The sequence below is a fragment of the Urocitellus parryii genome, chromosome 3 (assembly GCF_045843805.1).
Source record: "Urocitellus parryii isolate mUroPar1 chromosome 3, mUroPar1.hap1, whole genome shotgun sequence".
NCBI classification, from domain to species: domain Eukaryota; kingdom Metazoa; phylum Chordata; class Mammalia; order Rodentia; family Sciuridae; genus Urocitellus; species Urocitellus parryii.
The window spans coordinates 51,831,676-51,847,263 of record NC_135533.1 but is presented as its reverse complement, the minus strand read 5'-3'; the positions used below and the strand labels follow the sequence as shown (position 1 = coordinate 51,847,263).

Sequence of the window (15,588 nt, the reverse complement as noted above, 5' to 3'; positions counted from 1 at the left end):
TGATTCAGGCAGACAAGGTCATATCTGACATCTATTTAAATTGAATAGCTTTTTCACTCTCAGTCTTCCACTTGCTCAAGCTTTCCTCTTTTATTTATGTGGTAACTGAGGGAAATTTAACTGGCATTTATTTTTAAATAACTTTAAGAGGAACCCAATTCTTTAATATCCAGACGGAAAAGAGCATAAAAATAGGCACAAAAAATGAGTTATAGTTTTAAGGGGGAGTTAGTGGAGAAAGGAATTAGAAAAGAAAAGAAAGATGACAAGTTTCACAAGACCCATTGCTACCACCACCACCACCAACAACAACAAAAAGAATTCAGAAAGCTTCAAGGTAGACGGAACATAAGATTCAATAATGGTCTTGAGGATGCTACACTGGGAGCTCCAAAGAGGACACTTAAGGCAAGTGCAACTTGACCTCTAGAGCCTCCTTAAGACCTCATCTCACTGACAGTGGGAAATCAGAGCAAGAACATGAATTCCTACCAAAAGGCGGCACCTAACTCCAAGGTGCTGGTGGTGGGTATTATGTTTTTGGTTCATACTAATGTTTTTTGTTTTTAATATATTTTTAATTTTCATTGACAAATTAAACCCTAAGGTTTAATTCGGCTTCTGGAAAGATCCCAGAGTATGGGTTTTATATAAGCTTTTCTTTTCTTTTTTTGGTACTGGGGACTGAACCCAGAGATACTTTATCACTAGTTACATCCCCAGTCCTTTTTATATTTTATTTTTGAGAAAGGTCTCGCTACGTTGCTGAGGCTGGCTTCAAATTTGCTTTCTGACTCAGGCTCCCAAACTCCTGGGATTTGAGACATGCATCAGCATGCCTGGCTTATATAAGCTTTGTAATGGGCAAATGGTCCTTATAGAGAGGGGCCTCTACTGTGACTTCTAAAATAAATATTTATAGCATTCTTTCCTAAAGCTGAACAGCCCCCAAATTGCACTTTGATTGTTCTAGTATCTTTAGCAAATTAACAATATTTAGGAAAATACTATTAAGATCAACAGATCACACACCTATAGAAATTAACATATATGCAAGAGTAACTCAACAGGGTAAGCCACAGAGAAAAGAGGTCAAATAGCACTGCACTGGGCAAATCAAACCTGCTATAGGCCTTAACATGGTCACCTGTGGCTCAAAGGCCATTAATAGCAAAAGGTTTCTGGGCATCTCCGGATTCTAAGCCATAAAGAATGTATAGCTCTGTATCTCATCCACTTAAAAGAGGACTCAACCTCTTGACTGAAGTCCAATTCATGGAACGTAGGTAGCACTTTTTAACCTGCAATCTGTGATAACTGGCTATAAAGAAAGAAAAACTCACCAGAGTTCTATTGCTTAAAATGAACAGGGGACCACTACACTCAGGCAAGGAGGAGCTGGCCAGACACATTTGTAAAAACCAATCACCAGGAACGAAAGAAAAAGATTCCGCCAGGCCTGGGAACACAACAGGAAGATAATATACTCTAATTCATCACTGCTCTGGGCCAGGCTGAGCTCTAGAAACGTTTGTTTATATTAAATGCATCTTCTAGGTGCCCAGGGCAAATTCCCTGAGTACCCAGACTAAGATTTACTAGCCCTCCCCTTTCAGCTCCCCAGGTGATGTGGTCCTGTACCCAAGACTCAGACCTGATCCCTTTCTTAACTGTTAGTGACTATGGGAGTTGAAATGGATGGTGTGTGTCTCGGATGCCTTCCTGGGCCATCAGACAGAAATCAATACTGGCACCATTCACTATCCAACCTTATCTAGTATTATTTCTCTTTGTAGAAGCTGTCACTACTCCTGACACTGCAATTGCTACCCTTTCCCACTTGAATATAGTGACTGTATTAGTTTTGGTCACTGTTATATTCTCAGTGCCCAGAGCAGTTCCTGACACACAGTAGGCATTCAATAAGTACTTACAGAATATATCCACTCAATTAATAAATGATCTACTCAGCCAAAAGAGACCCTAAATATGCAAGGGTGAAGTCCTTATTGCAAAAAATTCATTTGGACACAGGCTTTTGAGAGCTCAGAAGTATTTGTATCATTGATCCCTCTATATTATCCATCTATACCTCTATCTATTATCTCAAATGATGTTTATACATTTCTCCATTGTCTCCCACTTTCAAGCAGAGAAAAAGAACTCCTGAGGAATCATGATTAATTCTTAGAGTTGTCATAAAACCTATACTTGACTTTTCACCATGAAGACTTCCCTCTCCTAAGTGAGAATTAAACAAGGATTTTAAAAAAGAGCTAATTCATTTTAATAGAACTGGAAAGAAGTATCTTCTAAGCTCATAACAGCTAAATACGGAAAGGCAACATAGAGACAGTTCAGGTAGAGAAACACAATAAGGGTTTGAATTTCATTTTTCCATAATATAAAACAGAATCCTTATAGAAGCCTAAGTAGATGCCATGGAAAAAAAATCACATTCAAGGCCTGAAAAGGGGCAAGCTACAGAAAACGCACAAGCAGAAGTCTTTCAGCAAATAAACACACACACTCTAGGAGCCTCTGAGCTACTACACAGCTTGATTCAGAGACAAGACTCACCCCAGAGATATCTGCAACACGGTGGATAGGCACTTCCTTCTTGCTATGCAGACCTTTCCCATTCTTAATAGCTCTGTAAAGAAAGAGAAAAACCATCCAATTAAGATAAAAACTACACTGGGAAGGGGCAGGAGAGTGTCACACAGGGGAGAGAAACAAGGCTTGCTAAAAGGGGACATGTCACTACATAAATCGCACTGTACACTGCTGAGTAGCTGGTCTGTGTGGGAGCAGTTGATGGAGGGAAGAATGTAAGACTGCTCCTTTCCTGAGCCCAGTTACCAGTACTTTGCTGCCAGTTTCGGCTAACAGTGTGCCTGGTAATCAAAGAGCTCCCTTACTTGTTTCCAAATTAAAGGCATTGTTCCAGGCATAAAAGAAGAATCTGTTGGAAGAGCACACTCCTAAGAAACAGAAGTAATAATGTTTCTTTCAGCATTTAATCACATGAAACATTTTAAATGCAAAATATGTAGCTAGTGTTCCAATTCTAATGGAAATAAGTTTCTCCCAGGTAAAAAGATAAGTTGCCCTGAATGAAGCAATACTGTACAGAAAAGTCATTTAACTGTTGGGGGAAAAAATTGCAAATGCTACCTAACTTGACATTAAGCCTAGTTCCCAATTGGTTTTTGGTTTATAAGACTAGGGGATTTAGCAGGCGACTCTGCCACACGACTCTGCCACACATTGGTCTGCTCCAATCTCCCACTTTTATCTCCTATTTTTTTGAGTGGTAGCTTCAGGACAGAAACCTAAAGCATCACTGGGTGTGATCACTGGTGGAACAATGAAGGGCCACAGTATCAAAGCTTTCTGATAAGTCACTATCTTCTTACCCTAGATAAGGCCTTCCCAAGGCAGTGCTGTAACAGCAACTCAGAGGGGCTGTCTTTGCTAAAAGACTGACTTTGCTTGAGCCTGCATATGCCGAGTGGGTAACTAGAAGCAAGATATAGCTTGGCATCTTTGCCTTCATTTCGTATTTGTCTCCTTTATTACCTTAAACTTTGTGACACTGTTCAGGTCAGCACAACATGTTAATCATTTTAAGGAATACATCTATAAATTAGTAATATGAGGTTAATTTGTCCGAAAATCACCTAACCTACCTCATCCCTCTTCAATACTGAGGCAGTAACTGCTGCATCCTACTTCAGGCTCCTGGAGTGGTGCCAAGAAGCTTTCAGATGAGCCAGACCTTCCAGGAACTGCATGGTCTATCATCTCATTGGAACTCAACTACCCTGTTCAGGATCACAGGTCTGACAGGTGAACATCCTGCCAAACCTCCTGAAGTGATAAAGACTTCTCCAGAGCCACCTTGAAGAACCAGAACTGAGAGAATCATCAACCAGACCACAGTTTGACCAAAACTGTTTAATTATACATAACTCTTGCCTCACCCCCCAATTCTTCCTCTGTTTAAACCTAATGCTCTGTTTAAACCTGTTAAAGACAGAGTTGCTGGATCTTACTTTGCCTTCCCAACATGGCCATGTCAACTAGTTTTCTTTCTTGCTCTACACCTCTTCTATTTGGTGTTTGGGCTGAGTGGCTAAACCTGATATGGCAAAACACCGGAGTTAGGCCTCCGGCCTACGACTATGGTAACACTGCCAGGCTTGCAGAACACAACAAGGAAAAAATTAGAGACAGATAAAGAGAGATTTTAAACTTTTAGGGTTTCTGAGATCCAAAAGAAATACAGAGAATGCTGTCAGAGAAGGGCCAGGATCAGTGTAAGTGACCCCTATTCACACTAGTGCCCTCATTTCACCTCCACACCAGCTGTCGCATTCCATTCAGGATCATAACTTTCTAAACCAAACCCACACTAACCAAATTGGATGGTTTTGCTCAGTGCAACCTAGAATGGTCACATTTCTTGTGGGCTTAGACTGGTCCCATTGTTAAGCCTTTTTTTTTTTTTTTTTAAATCCCAGAGGATCTTTTAACTCACTAAAGTGATCTGAAACACTTTTCAGTTCAGAAACAACAAATAAAAGTTTTCCTTACTATCTATTTTCCATTCCATGATGGGGATATGTGCGTACCCACCCACTCTGATCTGAAATTCTGGTTAACCATGCTAACAAAAAGAAATCATTTCTAAGTTCCTTAAATTCCATGGTTCCTTATGAATTTTAATGAAGGTCTTTAGCTTTAGAAATTGCCAATGGGATCAGGTCTTGTGAAACATACCTGAGAGGCTGAGGCAGGAGGACTACAAGTTTGAGGACAGCCTGGACAATTTAGAGACTATCTCAAAATAAAAAGGACTGGGGATGTAGCTCAGTGTTAGAGTGGTTGCCTAGCATGCCTGAGGTCCTGGGTTAAATCCCTACCACTTTCTCCCTCCAAAAGTGCAAATGGATCAGAATACTTCCCTTCACAATTTAGTCTGGTAGTTTATTATTAATGATAATGACCAGAGCTGATTATCAAGGCCTGCTCATGGGCTCTTAGGATTTACAATGAATAGGATAGGACCATATAGATGGAAACCAATGACTAGACACCAACTCTTCCATCTCCCAAAGCTCTGACTACACCCTGTTCCAGTCCTGTTTCTACAACTTCCTCTTGCCACTAAGCTGATCTCCTGATTTTGTTACCATAAACTGGAAGGAGCAGCCTTCAGAAGGCCAGGGAAGCTCTCTCCTACAGGAGAGGCCTGCTAAACATTCTGCTAGTCTCTGGGGCACCAAATGCTCACAGCCTTATCCTCTAACAACAAGGACAACCAAAATAAATGGATTCGACCTATGAACAGACGGTTCATGTTACAGCGCTGCTGAACTCCTGGCCTTTCCTGGGCTGGGGAACAGCTCACATGCCATGAGGAAAAAGCCCAGAGCCTGAGCTGTAAGTTGGAAAGCCAAGGTCCTCCAGGCAAAAGCAAGGTGGTGGAAGTAAAGTTGAGTTGTTTTCTGTATACCTACATGAGGATACAGAGGAGGCCAGGACTTAACCAAGACTAAATGTACTACCAAAGGAAAAATAAATAGCACCCCAAATTGAAAACCATGGAAAACAGGGTACAATTGACATCTAAAACAGTACAGAATTCTATGACATTAAGTGTAAATATTAAACCCTCATTCATGATCTATTTGTTCCTAAAAAGCAAATTATCAGATCCTTATTAACATTCAGGCATTGCTTTTGGAAAACCTTCAAAGACAGCCCCCCAACTACCTTCAGAAATAATTGTTAAATTTGATCAATTTCTGGCACATTCAAAAGGTAGTAAGAAGACTACATTGTAACATCAAATATAAACAAGGAAACAGTTGTTATTTTGTTAATTCTTTAAAAAGAGAGAAAACTGATAGTTCACAACAGGTGGTTAGTCACTCAGTTCAAACAGCACCACCCAGAAAACCACCACACCCAGCTACCAAGCAGGAGGGATCTGTGAGAAACACGTATGGTGGCCTATTTCACTGGGTTTCCTTTCCTTGCTGATTCACTGTCACCATACTCTGTTGTACTGTGACAGAAATGACCATAAATGAGCCACCTCCAGCAAACACCCCTCTGCCTCACACAAGGCTGATGATAAAGCAAGACCCTCTCTCTGAAAGAGACTCCAGGGGGAACCAATCAGTGTGGAGGTTCAGACACGTACCTCAGAGAGAATAGGAGCAAAAGCCAAGTGCAGCAATCACCTTGCTGATGCTCTTTGCAAAGGGGACTTAGTTCTAGGACTCTGAAGACACTTCAGGAATACCTAAGGAAGAGTTCTATGTATGGAATCAAACCATGAAGATCATTCTGCTGAAAAAGGTATGCTGCCTTATCACCACTTTGAATGGGAACCTATCCTGTGCATCTCACACAACCGGGTTTCCTGGGGAGAGGTGGGCAGGTGGCAGAGAGCGGGTGTGCTTCCATACATACTTGGGCCACAGAGGGCACTAATGCCTTCCCTCACTGCCTGGCCCTGCAGACCACACGGCCCTACGTTTTTTTTAGGCATGGACTGAAACTCCTGATTTCTCAACTTCTGCTGTGTCCGTTTAATAGATGTTTCCTCACAAAGGCAGGCTGTATTCAGCTGGCCAGGAGAAAGGAAGCAGTGGGCCAGAACATAGCCTACTCCTTGCAGAAGCTCTCCTCTCCTCTCCAAGATGCAGCAATACAGAGACAGCAAGGACCAGCAGTGTCAGAAACTGATAAAACCCATCACTGGCTAGGAAATGTTGGTGTGTCCATATTACATACAAAGGGGTGACAGGGCAGAAGAGGGGTGAAAATTGCTTTCTAGGTTTTTTCCAGAACCCACAGGGCTGCTCTCCATTCATTGGAAAGATCTTTCTCTATCAGCAAACTTTGAAATTCACACATACTAGTGCTACTGCCCTCCCTCTAGAAGATCAAGCCTGTCGTCTGCAAAGGCAGATGAAGACTGTCACAGCAACATCACCCCTACCGCCTCAGCACCTGAACAGTAGACTCTCGCATGCTTTTCACACACAAGAATAGGGCATGTTTTCATGCTCTCCAGCTCATGCAGAAATTTCTAAGGACCAATCCTCTCCAACTCAGAAATCAGCACCAGAGGACATTCTGGGGAAAAAAAAAAAAGAAAAAAAAAAAACAAAACAGGCCATCCATTGGGTAATTCAGTGATGGCAGACTTATTCTGAACAAAAATTTGGGGGTGTTTACAAAGAAATTCAAAGAATTTATGGTTAGATCCCACCTTATCACAATGAAAATGGTTGTTGCAAAATGAATTCTTAACCTGAGATCATAAGTGAGCTTTGGCTAGATGCCAGGAATATTGACGAATCACCCCGGAGTATTCATGTGAATTCTCCTAGAGGGCAGGAGCTTTTCAACAGTTTCACAAAAAGAACTGCTTTCCACACATAAAAGGATCTAAAGACAATAAAGCAATAGAAAGTAAAAATGGCATATGACAGATAGGTGGCAGGGAGATGATAGGGCAAGGGAGATGACAAGTACTGAGAGAGGTCAGGAGCCCCTGAACATGCCTTCTTTTCTGTAATTTCTCTTAATAATGCTTTCTGGTAACCAGGGACCAAGATGTCCCATAACTCTGCTTTGTTTTATTCCCTACACACAACACTTTTTTCCTTCCAATTAGGGCTCACGTTGCCCTTTTGTAACCCTCTTGGTCCAGGCCCTCACCAATTTATTTCAAGAGAGCTTCAGGAACATTTAAAGTGAATTCACCCAATCCTTTTGAATACTGCACACCACTTTGACTCCACAATGTCATATGACTTTGGAATAAAAATTTATTTCATCATTTCACTTCTCTACTTGGATGACTAGTCTGGGAAACCAAGTGAAAGTTCTTATGCATGACTTTCTTGGGTTTCTACCCTGTGGCCCCAGTATGTTTTCACACGATTTCAACAGTACTCCTGCTAATCCAATTAGGCCCATTTTCTCCATGCCTCTGACATATAAGTTCTCAACTATGTGTGTTCCCTGAGCCTATCTGTCCCTAAGGTACATGCTATAGAATGAAAAGAGATACCACATATCTGTAGCCACAACCTTATCATGATCATAAAACAGCTGCCACAACAACAGGGGTCCTAGGTGAACCACAATTAGGATTCAGATATTGAAATGATATTCATTTGAAATAGTAGTAAAATTATATATGTGAATGTGTGTGTGCATAAAGGTGCAGTTCAGTATGTAATTGTAAACTGCAACATACAATTTTCACATTGCTTCAGATGTTAGTCTTCATTCTATAGCTAACCTGAAGGCCCTTTGGAGATCTGAGTCTGTCCTTAGTATTTGTATTATATTTAACAGAACTACACTCATGTAATCATAGAGCCCTCTCATTCAATTCAAGTGCACCTGGAAAAAGATGAACACATAACTATCTGATGCAGTTCGCTGAAAACATTTCAAGTTGGAGATGTGACCAATGGCAAAGGGACTATGGAACCAAGTATGAGGTTGGCTGGCTTTCTTGGACTGGTGGTTTCCCAGTCTATCTCCATCCAGCACACAGGAGGTCAAAGGCTGGTCTATTAGCAGAAGCAGGATTATCTACAACCCGAGTACCACATTTCCATTCAAGCTCCTGAAACAGGACATGTGCGAAAGTTTGAGTGGCAATGAGTGGGTGCATAACTCTGACCACCATAAACAATGAAACAGAACTAAGCAGCAGGGCTGTAAAGATCTCCTACCTGACAGCAAAGATAAATGACTCAGAGGAAGGGAAAATAATTCTAACCGAAAAGGTTAAAAATCAGAACAAAGAGTGAATAAGTTACTAAACTTGCAAAGCGCTTCTCTCTGTGTTTCAGAACACATTGATGAATATGATGTTTCAGCATGAACCAAACAGATATCACTGATACACGGCAGCAGTAAACAATTCCTCTGGCCTTTTTAGTGGTTCCTAGGCAGCTGAAGGAAGCAACAGGGTCCTGCCACTCAGAAAATAAGACACAGAGCAGACACAGGTACAGAATGGTAGGTGGGAGAGCTAAGATTATGCAGCTGCTTTTTCAACAAAAATGAGAATTACTGATAAGAAAAGCAGAAAAGATGGAGAGAACATAGACTGGAAATGAGGAAATTGAGTCCTATAGTCAAGGGAGATGAGTGGATTAATGAGTCAGTAGGTCTTATGAGGCAGTGAAGCAAATAACAAAGAACTCCAGGTCATCCTCTCATCTAAAACTAATATAAGGAAGAAATGAAGACACATGCCATTGTGCTAGGTATGACAATGGGTCTGCAGTAGCAGGAAAAGAGGAAAGGAGGGATTATAAGAGATCATGACAGAGCATAATAATCGACACAGAATAAACACGATGGAAACACAGTTGCAACAGATAAGCAAATGCTACTGACCCTAGATTAGGATCAAAGGAAAATTAATCCTAGGTAGAATCAGGCATTTATGGTCCAAAAAGCCTCAGAAGAGGGAGATCATATAAAACTGCCTCAGTGACACTGGTTTTTAATGTTTTAATGTCCATCAGAAAAAAAATTATGGGAACCATTGATGAATAATCCTTTTCTGAGGTGGTACATGCTTATAATCTCAGTGATTAGGGAGGCTGAGGAAGGAGGATCACAAGTTTGAGTGCAGCCTGGGTAACATGAGAAAACCCTGTCAAGAAAGAAAGGAAGAAAACCAGCAAGATAGCTAGGGATGTGGCTCACTGGTAGAGCAAACCTGGATTTCATCCCTAGTAACACACAAGACACCAAAAAACAAACAACAACAACAACAACAACAAAAACTCTATTCTAAGATAAAAGCTCCCCTTAATATTTTTTTGAGGGCTTATACACACATACCTGCCCACTTCTATATTGAAAACTAGTACACACCATGGAAAAAGTTCCGTAGGCTTGTTTTTCCCCCCCAGAAACAGGAAAATAAATACTTACCTGTGTCATTAATTTCTTTACATCAATTTTGATAGCCATACAATAAATCCATCATATGGATACACGTTTCATGATTTAATCAACTCCCTGCTGCTAGATATTTCTGTGAATATAATTCCACTAATATGCTACAAGGAATAACTTTTAGATAAACTGATGGTCATCTTGCTAATTACTTTTTTAGGACAGATGTACAAAAGTAGCACTTCTATGTCACACAGCCAGTGAGCAAAGCAGTATTTGTTTTACACTGCTCTTTCACAAGGCGTCCTAGATACCTTGTCTCAAGGGCTCTATTTAGGAGTAACCCTTGAGCTTGGGTGATTTTTTCCCTATGCATCTAACTTTTGCAATTACATTTGCAATTATTTACCTGTTTACCCTAATCAAAATATCATGAATTTGTTTATGTCTTCTATGTGCTTGATAAAACATTTATTGCTGTAACATGAACAGTCATAGGAAATTTTAATGTGTCTTTTGAGTGATAAGTAATAGTTATTGGACATGTGATTTGGAAAATGGTTTTTTGGTGTGAACTACGCTGCCTAGGACTTACTGAAAAAGATTCATTGCCATCCTCTAGAGACTTGGCTCTCTGAACTTGATGCAAAAGCAAGAGGAACAGCAAGTAAGCTTTCTCAACTTCTGTGCCCAAAATGGGAGGGGGAATCAGCGGCAGCTTAAGATAAAACAGAAATGCACAAGGGAGTTCATAAGGAATTGAGATGTAAAGAATCTTGCAAATGAAAGAAAGTTATGAAGCAGATTTCCCCTTCATAAGTAGCTATAAAACTGTGCACCGATGTATCAGTGATTAATTATTTGAATTCTCATCCTCCTCCTAAGAGATTTCCAAGGATTATAACAAAAGTAGGAAAGGGATATACCTCATAGAGGCTCAGCTCTCAGACCCACTAAGCCACCTAACATTGCTGAGGAATCAAATCAAGCAAGTACTGCAACTCAAGGTAACTTCACATGAAATTAGCCAAGAACTGGTAGAGGCTACTCAGAAAGAATGGAATTCAGGAGCCATGAATGTCAAATACAGGGAAGGTAAGACAGGAGTTAAAAGGGGTGGGGGGAGGAGTTAGGACAGAAATTCAAAGTTAGTCCACTACATGCCTTGTACTCTTTTACTTATAACCATATTTTAATTCCCATTATACTCAAAATTAAATGATTTATCTGCCATAAAAGGACATACCATTTGATTTGTTTTCTAGTGGTCAGAACATGTTTATAGCAGTGGTTCTCAAATTTTATTATATATCACAGCCACCCAAAAAATGTCTTAAAGAGATAGGAGCAAGGGAACCTGAGTATTCACATTGTTAACAAGTTCCCAAAGTGACAACGATGATGTCTGAGAAAGACTGGTGTAGGGAGTCAAGTTACAAGAAAGTCAAGGGTCAAGTGTTACATTTTGCTGTCACAATTTATTTTGGATTGAATTTATATTTCCAGTACAATAATCTTCAAACAGGAGCAAGGTGTGGTAATGCATGCCTTTTAACCCTAGGGACTTGGGAGGCTGAGGTAAGAGGATTGCAAGTTTGAAGCTCACTTGGATACGTCAGTGAGACCCTGTCCAAAAACAAAAAAAAAATTAAGAAGGTTAGGGACATGACTCAGTGGTGGAGAGTCTCTGGGTTCAATCCCTGATACTGGGGTAGAGGGGAGGAGATAATCATCAAATAAATATTTTGAGTGTGTGAAAGGAGCAAAACTCTTAGACAAGAAGGCAGTGGGATAAGAGAGAATAAACAAGATGCTCTGAACAGGTAGGCACTGGAGGCTGACCATATTAGGAGGGGAATAACAACCATGATGAAATCATCTAGAAAGGTTGGTCTAAAAGGAATACAACCGGGCAGAGTAATGATTACGGAAAGGTCAGGCAAGAAGTAGTTCTCATACCAGTTGCTCATCTGACTGTGACTAGCAGCACTCTTTCCAGCTTGGTACACAAAGGAGCAGCTGTATCCATTAGATTCCACCTTTACCCCAGGCCCCACAGAATCATCAAGTAAACTTGAACAGCTTGCTTTATGCCAAAGGAACTGGGGGTAGGGGTGGGGGTGGGGGAGGTGGGAGGGAAAAAGAGGAGGGGACATGGGAGTGAACAACTCCTCTTAATACCCTGAAGGAGAAAACTCTTTGGAAATGGAGACATTATACAGCTCTCCAGAAGTGGCCATTTGTGCTGCCTTAAATGCAGATTGATTACTCCTATTTGGATGTTGAGTGCATCATCTTTCCTGAAGAAAGGGAAAAAAGCTAAATTTCCCCACATTCAGCTGTGTCGTCAAATCACTTCTCCACACCAGCTCTTTTAATGCATTTTCCTGTTATCACAGCCACTTGCAGTAGCTGATCTACCCTACTCCCCAACAGTAACACCCCCTCCCAACACGTGCTGAATCCAATTAGCGACCTCATGACTGTGACACCAAACTACAAGCTCAAATCTTGGTGGGACCATGCATCACCAGCATCTCTGTATCTCTGGGGTGGATAAGAAGGAAGTCAGGAAGATGTTTAAGAGAAAGATCAACTCCCTTTCTCTGAGCTGATTTCCAACCTGCAATGGCATGAGGTAATGCAGCTGGGAAAAGAAGGCAGAAGATAATACACCTGACTCCTGCTTTTTATGATGCTTGAGCTAAAAATCCAACAATACCCTGATGTTATAAGAATCTATGATTAAACAGTGAAGGAAAGAGGAAAAACTTCAAGTAAAAGCTGTTTTTAACACTACTGAGTAGGTTCTAGTTTTATTCAAAGAGAATTTTCACTTGTTGGGGTCATTAGATTCAAAGTGAGAAATCTTGGTTTAAAGCTGTACCATTAAACTATTGAGAAGATGAGGACAGAGACTGAAAAGAAAAGATGAATTTCAGGGAGATGTTCTCAAGGGAAAATTTAATAGAAATGAGAGACAGAATAAAAAAGATGTAAGGCAAGCAGTGTTAATAATAAGGAAGATGAAAACAGGAAGGGCTAAGAAAACAGGTAAGAAAAAGGAAAAATAGTAATACCCAGGGGTACTATTAGAATTATTTAATGCCGGTCCCTCTGAGATTGCATGCATTGTAAAGGATGGAATCTATTATCTTTTTTGTTCACTACTATTATCCTCAATTCCTGGGACCCAGGATACACTCAAGAAAATGAGAATAAAGAGAAGAAATGAATGCAAAGCCATCATATGCAAAATAAATGAGCACTGAAAAAAACTGTTCCTGGCAGGCAAATATCTGCTTTCCTGAAGAATGGATTAACCATGTCATCTATACCCTGTGATAGGATGTATAATTTTCAAATTTCAAGACACACAAACATTTGCAGGGAACTCACATTCAAATCCCACACCAATTTTCTCAATGGAAAGGCAAAGAAATGGAACTTGCTTCTTTTTATAAATATATTTAACAAATCAGAACAGTATTCAACTAGTATACAGAGTTCTTCCATTTTAAGGAGTCCTAAAGTTGTATCATCATCCCCTCCTCCTCCTTTTTTTTTTTTTTTTTTTTTTTTGGATGCTAGGGATCAAACCCAGGACCTCACAAGTGCTAGGCAAGTGCTCTACCTCTGAGCTACATTCCTGCCCTCCACTTGTACAGTTTAACTTAATAACACAAAGTGCTACTGACTGATGCTTCACATTATGCTCATAGCCAGTATGTGAATGTCAGTTCAACTGAAGATGCAAACATGAACCAATTGAAATTTTATGGAAAAACTTCCTTATGTTTCAGAAAAACAGTAGAGCTGCTCTGGCTAAGAGTATAAGACAAAGAGTACTTCTTTCCCAATGGTATTAAAAACATTTCAGTAGAACTGTAAAAATGTATTTACAAGTGCCTGCTATAAATGCATAAAAATGGTAAGCCTCCTGTGGTCCCAGTAACTATCACCAAGAGATATTCAGTGAAAGACATATTCCTCTTAACAATGACCAATGATACTGGCCTAGGAAAGAATGAGTTACTAACAATCATATATCCTTCTGATCAACCACTGTGATGGAAACGCCAGCAGTTTTCTTTGAGGTTCAGGCAGAGAGAAACCTAAGAGGGTCCTGTCAACCACATGGAAAAAAAGCAAGAACTGATGCTTACAGGCTTTAGAGATTGGAGATGTAGAAGTCAGAAAGGCAAGAACACTGTTTTTGTTTCTAAAAGAAGAGTGAGCTGAGGCAAAGCTCAGATGAGGGCAGGTTCATGCTTGCCTCTCAGAGAGGGAGGACAACACCACAGTTTCCTGAATCTGCAGTGTTCTGGGAAACAACAGAATACATATGAAAAGATAAGAGCCTGCCCTTTTCTCTTTTCCTGAGATAACCCTAACCTCATTATGAATGTCCAGAGTGAATCTATAATGCATTTCAATCTGCTCAGACACGAGATTGCTTTCCCACAAACTGGGGCATCAATTTCTTAATATATACATCCTATCTTGAAATCACAAAAGCTTAGAATTAAAAAGATTCTGTAAAGGAATAAAGCCCCAACTCTTGAACTAATGCAAATTCTCTTTTCCTGCAATAAGCCACAGATTCCAACAATTTCTAGAAAGTTTTAAAATATACCAGTTTTAAATAAAGTCATGGGCAGCTTCAGAAGAATGCACATAGATGCTATCCCCTAGATACGCATACCTACAAGAAAATATGGCATGAAGCCCGGCTCTGATCTAACTCCAGTCACTACCAGCTTGTCTTCAGTACCTTTAACATGCTCAATAAATGCCTATGTGGAAGACCACTAGCATAAAGATGTTAGTCACAAAATCAGTCTGGATGTATCAAGTCTAATATATGGGCTAGAGTATAAAGACACTGCACTTTAGAAAAATTTAAGTGTTTTGATAATGACTCACTCTCTTGGATGTAAGAAAGTCCCTGAAGGAGTCAAAAAATGCCTTAAGTTTAGGACACCCATCTGGACTACAAACACAGCTGGCCAGCTAACCAAGATATGCTGCAATGAGATTGGAAATGTTGGAAAGTCAATCTGGGGATTAAAAACTAGAATCACACAGAAAAGACAATGTGTCACATTCCACAAGGAGCCCCAGAGGCTGTCCCTAAAAGGGAGACCAGGTTTAGGAGCATCACAGAGAACTGTGGGTCAGCTACACTCTAAGCTCTTTCTGAAAAAAAAATATGGAGGCTAACATAAAAAGGCTCTCAGAACCCTGGGACAAAAATCAAGAGCTTTTCCATGGAGCCCATGAGAGAAGGAAGGCACGAGATGCAAAAAGAAATGCCAAAACCTTATCTTGCTGGGACACAAGGTAATTAGGGAGGAGGCAGCTGATGACAGACAACTGAACTAGAAAAGAAGGCTATCTTTGGGGAATTAGAGGCTTATTTATCCTTCAAACAAAAAGATGTGACTTTCTCTAGATGGGCCAGGTATTTGAGACATAATGAGGGTTGCCGATCAGCAGACAGGTATCTGAAAGAGGTGCCTTAAAGGGTCAGAAAACTGATAGAAATCACTCTACCACCACAGCAGCTCCTAACAGGCAGGTGGATATGCTTGAAAGCAACTGGCAAACTGCAATTGGTATTCTTCCCTT

The 15,588-nt window shown here is 40.4% G+C and overlaps 1 protein-coding gene across 1 annotated transcript in view; it reads right to left on the bottom strand.

Moving 5' to 3' along the window:
• Positions 1-15,588, bottom strand: part of Snd1 (staphylococcal nuclease and tudor domain containing 1) — a 412,495-nt gene that overhangs the window by 167,426 nt on the left and 229,481 nt on the right. Inside the window, exon 14 of the mRNA XM_026411666.2 lies at positions 2,581-2,653. Coding sequence (XP_026267451.1) covers positions 2,581-2,653 — 73 coding nt within the window. The remainder of the gene's footprint in view (positions 1-2,580; positions 2,654-15,588) is intronic.